Source organism: Pterocles gutturalis, unplaced genomic scaffold (genome assembly GCF_000699245.1).
Source record: "Pterocles gutturalis isolate BGI_N339 unplaced genomic scaffold, ASM69924v1 scaffold27066, whole genome shotgun sequence".
Lineage (NCBI taxonomy): Eukaryota > Metazoa > Chordata > Aves > Pterocliformes > Pteroclidae > Pterocles > Pterocles gutturalis.
In genome coordinates, this window is record NW_010106247.1 from 1 (window position 1) to 11,753 (window position 11,753).

The 11,753-nt window shown below is 41.4% G+C and overlaps 1 protein-coding gene across 1 annotated transcript; it reads left to right on the forward strand.

Moving 5' to 3' along the window:
* Window positions 1-2,462: 2,462 nt before the first annotated feature.
* On the forward strand, window positions 2,463-11,261 carry FBXO47 (F-box protein 47). The gene is made up of 10 exons (XM_010087733.1): window positions 2,463-2,643; window positions 3,061-3,231; window positions 5,939-6,015; window positions 6,572-6,649; window positions 7,726-7,834; window positions 8,397-8,573; window positions 9,135-9,281; window positions 9,889-10,031; window positions 10,332-10,491; window positions 11,152-11,261. The coding sequence occupies exons 1-10, from the start codon at window positions 2,463-2,465 to the stop codon at window positions 11,259-11,261; spliced, it is 1,353 nt and encodes a 450-aa protein (XP_010086035.1).
* The last annotated feature ends 492 nt before the right edge of the window (window positions 11,262-11,753 follow it).

Below are 11,753 nucleotides of genomic sequence, written 5' to 3' on the forward strand. Positions count from 1 at the left end.
CAGATATCACCCCCTCTATCAGTACTGCGGTCTGAGGGGCAAACCCACCCCGGGGCTGAGGAAAAAGCAGCGGGTGCTGGTGTTTCCCCTCCGTCTGGGGCCTGAAGGGATGAGCCCGCAGCAGGCCTCCCTCACGGCACAGAAACCCCCTCGCCCTCGGCAGCAGGGGCAGGATTCCCCCAGCCGTGCTTTTTACTCAGGGGTATTCACCGATTTAGATGCTTATGGGACTGGTTGGCACTACCAATCTGAGGGAGAGCCGGTAGCATAAATAAAAATACGCTTTTTGTCAGCTGTGGGTGTAGGGCGGGGAGTAACAAGTACTAACACAGCTGCACAGCTGCGCTCGGTGCTCTAAGGTTTGTCATCGTAAATAAAAATACGCTTTTTGTAAGCGGTGGGTGTAGGGCGGGGGGTAACAAGTACTAACACAGCTGCACGGCTGCGCTCGGTGCTCTAAGGTTTGTCATCCCTCTCTCGAACTTTTTATTTGTGCTGACAAGTGAAAAGAGAAAATTGAAAAAAAAAAAAAAAGAAAAAAAAAAAGAAAAAAAACCTGTCGAGTTAATATTTGAAGCCATTCGTTTTATGCTCTTTGTGACCAGGCAGGGAAAACGGAAAGGTTTCCAAGCCAATCTCCAAAGTAAACAACCTTTTGCAATAAATGTTTGCCAAATGCTAACACACACTCAGAGAAATATCAGGACAAGAGTGCATCCATTAGCAGGAGTTTAGCGACTGCTTAAGGACAAGAAACATTCCAGAGCGAAAGTTGATGCTTTCTGCCTTGTAAACAAATTAGCTTATAGCAACAAATAAGAGGACCCTGCTTAGCTAATATTATGAGTTTAGCTTGTCAAACATTTAACATTTACCTTTCAATTTTCCAGTCTGGATTAAGCAGTTCTCTAAACAAGTGGTGTCCCAGCAGCAGATGGAGATGCACAGACCATTGCCCCGCTCTGGCTGAACTCCCTGTGAAATAAAAACCACGTTAAGTCAAAGAGGAAGCAAATGGAAGCTTTCAGCAAAGTCTCTAAGCTTTGGCTTTGAAACTCACTGCTTATAATAATTTTTATTTACATTCATTCTTTCTAGCTCTGCTTTAAAGTAAAATAGTAGCAGTCAATTCAACTTCAATCGAGTTGAACAGAAACAGACCGGAATCGGCTGAAAACCTCCCTTGTGCTGAAGAGGTTTTTTTTCTTCCATATAACACAATTGCAGACCCAAGGTACAATTTCCATAAAACACTTAAAGATACCATAAAGCCTTACAGTGCAGTCCTGCTAAAGAAAGTAAAGGGAAGGGGGGAGGAAAGTGTCGTAGGATTGCAACTTTATTTCTGAAGTATGAGTCAGAAATATGTATCAGATTTAGCCTTGAGCAAAGTTCAGTGGCGCTTTGTTTATAAACAGGAGTGGAGCTGCTTTGTATATTGTACACAAGTTGTCTTGAATCCACAGTTGTGTGTATAAAATTTCCACTGACTTCAGCCTTTGCTTTCTCCACTTTTAGAAGATAAACACTTATTTTAAAGGTGTTACCTCTATTTTCTGTCTCTTGCCTGAGCAGCGTAAAAGCCTAATGAAACACTAATTTTAGGAGCAGTTACATTTGCTCATGAGCCTTGTGAAAGTCTAAACTCTAAGCCTCTTTAGCTAGCTAGAATTATACCATACCTAAATTAAAAATGCTTCCAGTGAAGTATAACTTCCTTAAATGTACAATGCAAACTCTATCCAGCACACAAGGGCAAGTCAGACAAGCCCACTGGTAACACTTCTAGCCCCGTATTCTCTCAGTTGTCAGTGCACACAGTGCTGCCATTGTGGATGTGGCGATTTTGCTCAGTGGCATATTAAGAGAGGTCTGGCTTGCGTGCTTTAGTAACAAATACGAAGGATGTTTGGAACTTGTTTTCTGTAATTTTTGTAAATTTTTAATCTCTGAAACAATGAGGTCTATTCTCTGAGTGTATTTCCCACTGATGGTAACTGGGATGTTGCGCTACAGCTTGGACGGGTTCCAGTTGTGTTACTAGCAGTGCTGCCAGCTCTTGTAATTATACTGCAGCACTCATTCTCTTTGGCAATTTCCCTGAAGCCTCAGCTGCTGGAATCAAGAAACAGTGTGAAGAATCTCAGTTAAAAAAAAAAATAAATTAAAAGATAGTGAAGCAGTAACTCATTGTTGCCTGACAATATGAAATGTGCCTATTCTAGGGACTCAGAAACCAGAAGGTGAATCAAAATAATGTATTTATTGATCTTTTAAAACTCATTACTTTTCAGACCCTCATCAATTATCCTATGTATATGACAAGATTTTTCAGACTCCGTTGCTGTGTCTACAATAGAGTGATTTCCTCTTAGCCTAGTTTTGAGTACACTAGTTTCATCCTCTGAAAACAGGACTTTCATATTTCCTCTCCAGGTTAAATTTATGGGACTAACAGAACAATGACGTCGACTGCAGGGACCAGCTACACCTTGATCCCTAACCAGAAATACCGGCGCAGTAGCCGTCGCTCCAGACAGTGCTGCAACACCTTGGACACAGATTCCCAGTCTCTGTCAACACTTGGATATTTTCAAACACTTCCATTAGAGATCTTTCAGATGGTATTGAATTATCTTTCAGGTGAGAATCTGAAAGAGTATTACTTCCAGGAGCTGAAAATTACCAGAAAAATTTTCCATTTAGAAAAAGCTGTTATTATTTAAAATGTTTTAGCTTTTAGCTAGTTGAAATAATTTAATGTGTCTTATTCTCTGAACTTTCTGCTTTTATGTATGAAGAACCAACTTACCAAAATTTCAGTAATTACAAACTATTTGAAGTGCGTTTTGCCTATTATGTGTGAAAATTATTCCTTAGATCTATCAATTTCTAATTACTACAGTTTGTTGGCAAAGGAGATAAACAGTAATTAAATTTAGTTTTATTTGTAAATCTTATTTCTTGGCCTATTTTTGAAGTAAGATAAAGTTATTGACTAGTCATCGGCATTTTTCTTGCAGTAAAGATTTACAGGTGTTCCGGGTTTTGCTTTTTCAGTGAAGGATATCAGCATGCTCAGCATGGTGTCGAAAACCATCAGCAACCGCCTTATTAATTACATCTCAACCCCATCAGGAAACCGAAGGCTCTTACTGCAAGACTTTCATAACCTTGAGCTACCTGGCAAGAGAGAAGGATCTTATATTTTAGAGCACTACAAATCTCTAGGTGATCCTTTAATGCAAACGGTAACAATTAGGGGAGAATCAAACTCAGTTAAAAGGTTTCTTCTGGTATACGCATTGATCGGTAAAACGCTGAGGATATGGCCCAAATCATTTGCGCAGCTCCCTCTGAAGGTGAAGTTCCTCCCCGTGCCAAATAGCCCACTCAAATACCATTAACCGGCAGGGGGAGGTGGAAGGAATTACCTGAAATGATTCCAAAACCTCTTAGTTATGGAAAAAATAATGTATGTTCTGCCTCCTCTGTGTTTATTTTTTCATATGAAATGGCAAGCAGGGCTCGGGCAGAGGATCAGTGCTCAGTAGTAGGTGTTTCCAAATTTAGTTTGTTTGGACACCACCACTGGAAAGTGCAGCAGAAACCAGGACCCCGAGGCCCCACGCTAGCTGAAGGAATTTGGCGGTTCAGACTGCCTTCCTGGATCGCTCTGGAGTAGTTCGCATTCCTCAGTCTGGGAAATGGAGCCGCAGCACTTCAACGCAGCCTCATTCTAAAGTGACCCACAGCAGTTGCCATCAGAAAGCCCGCTTGCTAGTCTGCTTGCGATGTATTGCAGATCGCATTCCGCTGCTCAGAAAAGAAGTATGCTCATCACAAAAATGTTATCACAGTTGTCAGTGACTAGCATTCTCCTTGGCAGCTTTGTATCAGAGTTCAAAGACTAAAATGGGCATGAAGAACACATTTTCCTCTCACTCTCAGCTCAAGGGCAGTGTGAGAATGTCAGCGCTTTTGCTGTCATGGCATACCGTGTGCTAACCGAACCCTCTCTGGGTGAAAAGATTCACTTGTTCTTTCTTTCAGCAGCTCAGACCTCTTTTGGCATAGTGTGAAAAATAGAAATCTAGACAATGTGGGTTCGATGTTAACGAGGAGCACTGTGCATCCTTAAATTCAAAGTTGTTTGCTTTTTAACTTTCCTGTTAATCTTTAAAACACATCGATTCCAAGTCATTCAGCCTCTCACTCAGAAATGAACCATTCCCTCTTATGCATCTTGAGCACTGAAAATTTTCTTCATCCACCAGCAGTGTTCTTCTATTGTAAGCAATCCATGTAGGTTTTAAGGTATCTTAAAATAATCTTAGTTGGTTTTTTTTTTTTTTCAAATTAAGCCTGAAGATCTACAATTTTTTTTTTTTTTAAATCAAAATTAGTTTGGGCTTTGTCGCAACCACGTACAAAGTGGCAACTTGTTATTTAAGTGTAGGTGGGAACCCATTGCTATAGTAGGCCTAGTAGTAAAAACACGACATATTCAAAATATAAAGATCATTGGCAATATCTGTGTCATCAGTGGAGGGCTCAAGAGAACTTTCTGTTAAGAGGTCAGTTGGAAAATCAATATTTACAGCAGGAAAGTCTGGAGTCAATGGGAAAAATTCATTCCTGTCCAGAGAGCCTGAACAGGGTCTGCACGTTACATAAATCTCACTTAAACTCCGAGGGGTCTGGCTCCACTCAAGTCCACAGTAAAATCTTCCAGTACTTGTAACAGGGTCAGAATCTCAGTCATTGTTTAAAATGGGCTTGAGTTATAAATGATCGTGGGGCTGTCCTCCTTCACGGGAGGGATTTTGCTGCACAAAACCAGGAGCAGTACCTCGTGCTCAACCCTTTTTGCTCAACAGAATGTTCCCCACACTGATGGCTGTGCTCTGATCTGCGGCTACAGTGTCTTAACAGTTCCAACTGTTCTTCAGGGAGTTCTCTCCCAAGTCTAATCTAGTCAACAGAAAATTGACTTGACTGAGCTTTGGACCATGTCCTAGGCTGATGAATAAATTATGTCCGTCATGTAGGAATGCTAGCACACTTCTAAACAAGGAAAGAGTCAATTCAGAACCCCAGTAAACGCATAAAGTACTTTTGGACATTGCAGAAGTTACGTACTTTTTGTGAGACTGACAATTCAGGAAAAAAAAAAAGTTGTTTTTTTGGTGTTGTGTTTTTTTTTTTTTTTATTTTTTCACAGAAAAGCAGATACTTTTCTTTGGGTTTCTTGACTGATTAACAAACAAGATGTGTACATCTCATTCTGGTAGAAATTAAATTCTGTTAACCCATTTTCTATCAGGAGTGTAGAAAAAAAAATGCTGCTTAACAAACAGCTGTTCCACACTATAATGAACTCCAGACTTTGACATCCTAAACACATACCATTTCAGTCCTGTATAGGAAAATAATTTTACCTCTTAGCTATGTTTTACATTAACACAGTTTAGAATATTTTCTTTTTAGAGCATGTGGCTATCTTGAAAAAATTTTGGAAGCTCAGCTTCCCATGATGTAAGGGGAAAACCAGCGTTCCCTGGGGTACTGTTAAAAGAGGTGCAACAAGTAACATTTATTTCCAATATTTTTAGCAGCTGTAATCCTAAAACCAATCTAGTAATTTTAATAAGGCTCCAACTGTGACTAACAGGGACTTTAAACCAACACAATAAACAAGTTACGGCACAGGAAGCTTACACAGCCCTGACGAGATTTCTTTAGTAGAAGATGTCACTGCTACAAAAGCATCCTCCGCCCCTTCCCAAAGCACAAATCAGTTCTGTGCTGCTCTTTTTGCCTCGCAGTAGCAGCGTGCATCGTGTGCACGCTTGCGATGGGGACGCTTAAGCACACTCAGTAACGTATGTACATGTATGTATACTCACAGTCGTGTATGTATTTGTTCTGTTTGCAGGGCTGCTGCTTAAAAGATGCACGCTTCTATTGCCTACAAAAGACAGGCTAAAGTATATGCACAGGATTCTCTCAGAAGTAAGTTCACATTCCTTTCACTAGTGTTTCAAACTGTTCCTTGGCCTGACAATGGCACTTCTATAGGGCAATTGTTAGTGGATTATGCCTTTTACTGTCCCTTTGCTGGAGTTTATTACCACAGTGCAATGAATTTATTGATTTGAAATCAGTCTCTTTTTAATAATACGAGAAAAGCCTAAGCCAGCATATCGAACACAAGGCTGTTCTACTGAGATTTCATATTCCAAGATCAGTGGTTTCCAACTTTTCTTCAGCGTGTGGACTACTAGAAATTTTGCAGTGGAAGAACACAGCTCTTCATAGAAATGTTACTCTCCTGAAACAGGGTTGCTCTTCCCAGCTTACATTCACACACCCATTTGACCACTGTTTTGAACATAATGCTGAGCCGTAACATAGGTGCTGTCACTTGTTTCCTTATACAATAAGGGAAGGGAATCCTTCTGAACCTCGCTAATCAGGATTGATGTACACAAGTAGCACAGAGAATTTTCAATCACAGGAATTAGCTTATGGTCAGCTAAGATAAATTACTGGTGTTTTGCACTTGCAGGTTTCCTGCTTTAAGCTTAACGGTTGTCCAAGTCCTTTGCAATGTTTAGGATTACAGTGCTACGGGGTATTATTACAGGTACAGTATCTTTATGGAGAGAAGGCAAGTACCACAAATATATATATATATAAAAAATTCTAAATTAATCTGTGTTTTTGCAAGATATTGAGAAGTATAAGATAGTTTTGAGCCTTGGGGGGTAGGGGGAAGGTATTTATTCACACAGTTCTCTGAATTGCCTTTCTGGTTGTTAAAGTTGCTGATCTGACTCTTGAGAATTCCTTGGTCTGGATTTCACTGCCAACCAGTCTGTATTTTGATTAGCGATTTATTATCTCATAAGACATGGGAGAAGGGGAGCATTTTATTACACAGCTTCAAATTCACAAATCAAGAGCAGAGATGGTTTAGTTTAAAAGTAAGTGGCTATACACATCATATGCCAGAACATTTTAGTCAGTTTGTGGTGGCTTAAAATTAGTTTTTAAAAAATCAGTTTCAAATTACTTCAGATACGCCATAAAACGTTAAGGGTAGGACCTTTTTAACTACTCGAGATGTTTAACTGTGAAGTGTGAGAATTGTCATAATGGAGGCTTCACTGGAGAATAACTTTGTTTAAAAAAAATAGAGAAATAAATTCTCAAACAGGCATTTCAAGCACATTTTAAGTGCATTTAAGTATTAGAATCTTGTGCGTACAGGTGCTGTGTACGTATGCAGCGTTAAAGTATTTGATAAGAGAAAAAAAAATGTTACTATCTTTCCGTGGTTAAGAGTTACAGATAATTGTTTCTGCTGGGACATTTGTCTTTGTAGCAAATACCTTTGTGTACTTTTCCACATAAGGTTCTAAAATAAGAGCTTGGGCCTGAGTGTGGAACACCATTAGCAGCTTTTGACTCTGGGCTGAATTAAGCTCAAGTACAACCTCTGCCATAACGTACAGCACCTCTGTAGTAGATAATGGTTTCCCTGCTCTCATCAGGGAGATGCTGTGCAGGCACCACACTCCAGGTATGACACCTTCCCTCTCTGTTCTTCCAGTAAATTGTAGGACAGATTCTATTTATCTAATATGAGAAATGGCACTGTGACCTAAACCGACGGCTCAATCTATTCGTTTTTAACCCCCTTTCTTTTGTAATCTTCAGATCCTAACAGCAGGCTGGGATGAACTAGAGTGTCACCGGGTGTTTAACTTCCTCTGTGAGCTGAGCAATTTACCCCGCAAAGTACAGACAGTTGTCAGCAGCAAACCGGGTAATCATCAAAGCAGACAAAAGCCCTACAGAATCACAATGCGCTATCACGGAGAAGTCAGAAAATTGATCTTGATTACTGCAAACAAAATGTGTCTAGAATCGAGAACGTTTTAGCTCAGCTAAGTCTTGTAGCACCAGTCCTTTCCCAACTCTGTCAGCTCCAGTATTACTTGGAAGAATATCCAGCAAGCAGGCATTCTAAAGCCAATACTTGGCATTCATATAGTTGAATGCAGCTATTTTTTCTTCACAAAAACAAAGACAAGTGCTTTTGTCTTTGACGTGTACGCTGTAGTGAAGAGAGCTGTCTTGAGAGGCATTTAGTTTCTTTTGAATCATTCCATTATCAAACCAATGCGTAAGTTACATATATACATAAACAGTAACACGGGCTTGATTCTTTCCTACTCTACACCAAGCCAGACTCAGGAAGTAACAGCCCAGAATCTAATTAAAGCTTTAAGAAAACCCTTCTTTCTCCTCCTATTAAAAAAAAAAAAAAGTGATAATCTGTATGGTGCAAGGCTTAATTTTATGATATCTCCATACTCTTACCCTAGGAAGTGCCCGAAAGCTAGAGCTGCGGATAAGGTTATACTGTCGTAGTGTCTTGTTGAACCACTGGATTCATCGAAGTGATTCTGCATTTTGGTTGACTCGTATTTTAAAGCCGTGGCCCATGGTCAATCAAGCTCGCCTGCTGTATATCATCTTTGGGCCAGTGTCCTCCCTTGATGGCAAGTAGCCAGGGGGTTAATTTTCAAAGTTTTTTCCCTGAGAGTGAGATTTCCTTGCAGGATGCAGCATCTCTGATAAAACCAAGCTTTATGCAAATAAAATGTAATAATATTGCCTAGAAAAAAATTGCTCTGCTTAACCAGATCTCACTAACATACGTAAAATACATAAATGAGATATATGTATGCATATACATATACACGTATAAAAAAGTTACAATCCAAGTGAAGAAACTGCACCTCTGCTCCTCTATTCTCCCCTGTTTAGGGCAGCATTAGCTCGAATGCACCTCAAAGCAGCATGTTTCCCTGCAGAAAAGCATGCTTTCTCACTTCATTGTTAGACCGGGGTTTCTTTAAATCGCCCTTTGATTCATGCTGCAACTTCCACTGTCGCTACTAACGTGACAGATGGAAAAAATCTCACTGTCACAAAGACTGAGCTGTGTGACGTGAATTCCCTCCTCTGACTCTGCTGTAAGGCCCTGTTTAGCACTTTCCTTGTTTTACAAAAAAGTTACTTTGTCACTTACCAGCAGTTGTGGTTAATATATTGCTCAGGACATGTGGTTTGGCAGAAAATGATAGAAGGACCAACAGATGAGACCAGTCTGAAAGGCCTGGCAGATGCAATTAAACTGCTGTACGATACAGAAGCTAGAGAATGGACAGCAGATGATGTTATCAGTCTTGTGGATGAGCTGTCAGGTATGCTTTTGCCTTTATCATGAACCCAGAGGATTTTATGCTCATGTCCTCCCAATCTGGCAATAAGTGTTTCAGGCACACTTGGGAACCGGACTTCAATGTTCCTCACAGTAGCTGTGGCGTAACTGGAAAAGTCATTACGCTGGGAAGCCAGGCAGTAGCTGGGGATGAGAGAAACCCTGCACTGCTTACAGATTCAGGCTGCCTTTCCCCATTGTGAAATATTTTAAGAATCCACACAGACCTTTAAAATTCAAGTCTTGTCTAGCCATTATTGTGGAAACATTGTCCAAGCTGTGTAAGCTGAAAACACAATGTTTGTTCAAGCCAAAATTCTACTGAACAATGTTAACGGCTGCATTGGAAGTTAGTTTTGGGTGAGATTATATCACAGAAGCTATTGTGAAGAGCTCTAACTGTATTGCTGGTAGGAATTGCTTCTATGACTTCATGGCTGCAATTGTATTCCAGAGGGTGTCCTCTCACCAATTCTGGTTAGTTATCAAAGCCAACAATTCATAAATTCACATCTTCCAGAGTAAGTTATTGAACAAAAAGAAAGGAGTGCCACAAAGATCATTAAAATTCTCTCTGTTTTATTACAAAGTTGTTCCCCGGGAGTGGCTCATGGAGAACAATGCTCGGCTTCTTATTCTGAGTGGAAACAGCATCTGCTTCACTTTCATGGCCAGTAAAGCTGTGAACGGGAGAGCCGTCGAGTTAGCCAGGCTCACGGTCTTCCTGGCTTTGGTGAGTCCTACCGAGCAGAGCCAGCTTGGGCCTTTTGTCTCTTTACCTCCAGATTTGAAAGCTGCTCCGCCATCTACTCCTACCTTCCAGGAGTAACTCCAGCAAGGGGCTTGGTGCTCTTCCACCCCCTGGTCCTTGCCCTGCACATCCCTCCAAGCCAGCAAGCCTGGCCTTGAGGAGAAGTATCTCTAGCAAAAGGTTGAGAAGTTCCTCCGTTAGCGTGCCAACAATAAGAACAACCTCTATGTCCTGATGACAAACCCTAGAAGGCATGTTTCTAATATTTCCTGTGTACACCAGGTCTGCGAGAAGGACCTGTACTGCATGGACTGGGCAGTAAAAATGATGCTGAAGGTCTGCAAAGTTTTCAGCACTCCGGTGGAGAGAAACAACTTCCTGCAGTGCGTGGAGAACGCCTTCGCGCACATGATCATGGACATGCTCCAGGCAGTCCTGTCCGGTAAGAGCTCTGTAACCAGGAGCTAGCACTCACCGAGGCACCGAGCGGCGCAGTTAGCGTGGCATCGCAGCCTGTCCTCCTCCCCTCTCACCAGGAGGAACAGCACTGGAGTGCCTGAAGTTTTTTGATAATCAATCAAATGTCATAATTGGGAGAGACATTTATTTTAACCAATCTCTCATCTGAGAGATTTCTAGTGCCACGAAACCAACAGTCTTTGAGAACACGTCCCACCGAGCACTGGCCCTGAGGTCCTTCTGGGCTGTGAACACAGGCTCTGAGCAGCTGCCTGCCAGCCTGTTCAACTCAACAAGCTGCAGTTGCTCCCTGTCCGCAGCTTTGGCAGCCTCGATAAAACCTCGAGGCCGATTACGATGGCAAGCTGTACAGATGAACAGCCTGCTCAGCCAGGACAGATTTTTATCGTAATGCACAATTGTTCTTGTCTGTCTTTGGACAAGCTGGTGAAGGAATTTTGGAGAGTCTCCTGTGTGATTGCACAGCTGTCCTGCCATCAGGTGCAGTAGCTGATGCCTCGTAAATCTCAGTGGAGGCTGCTGATTCAGCCTCTGCTGAAAAAACTGAAGGGGGAAGATTTATCTTCAAATAAGTCATTTATTTTCACTAATAATTTTAAAATGCTTTTCTTTGCCTTGGTAGGGGACCGTGATGAAGAGGACAGCAGCTTTTTGAATTTGTTTCACCTTGTAAATGCACAAGCAAGCTTCCACAAAGAAATCCTGTACCTGACCATGAGAAGCACCGTTTGATGCCCTGAATTTTACAGACTCTAGCTGGACTCCTGCTGGATTTTTTTTTTTTAAACATTTGCAAAGCAGTAAAATTATTTATCAAATTTCCATTCCAGTAAGAGCTGGAGTGGCAGTGGGAGAAGCTAGCGACATACATGTCAGACCAGCTGAATGAGCTCATGGAACTGTTGGGGGACCTCTAAGTGCTTGCAGCGGAGTTCTGGGCGGTTTGCTCCTCTGAGGCTGCGTCAAGACGCACAGAGGAAGCAGGCTGGGGGCCTCTGGTTTGGGAACATAAACTGCATTCTTTTCCCACTGTGTATGTTTGCATACACAATAAAAATGACATGGTTTCCATATTTGATGTGCACACACAAACTGAAGAATGTTGTCTTAGTTCAGAACTGAAAACATTTTGATCTTTTAATTTCGTTTTCTCTTGGGAATCAGGGGAGAAAGAGACAGACAGAACTGGAGAAGCACAGCTACATCTTTCCAGTTTGCCAGGCT

Bases quoted from the DNA above. Each gene is read 5' to 3' on its own strand.
- FBXO47 (XM_010087733.1), top strand. From the start codon at position 2,463: ATGACGTCGACTGCAGGGACCAGCTACACCTTGATCCCTAACCAGAAA. The intron at 2,644-3,060 runs GTGAGAATCTGA...TTGCTTTTTCAG, and splicing joins GGTATTGAATTATCTTTCAG to TGAAGGATATCAGCATGCTC. The intron at 9,282-9,888 runs GTATGCTTTTGC...TTTATTACAAAG, and splicing joins TCTTGTGGATGAGCTGTCAG to TTGTTCCCCGGGAGTGGCTC.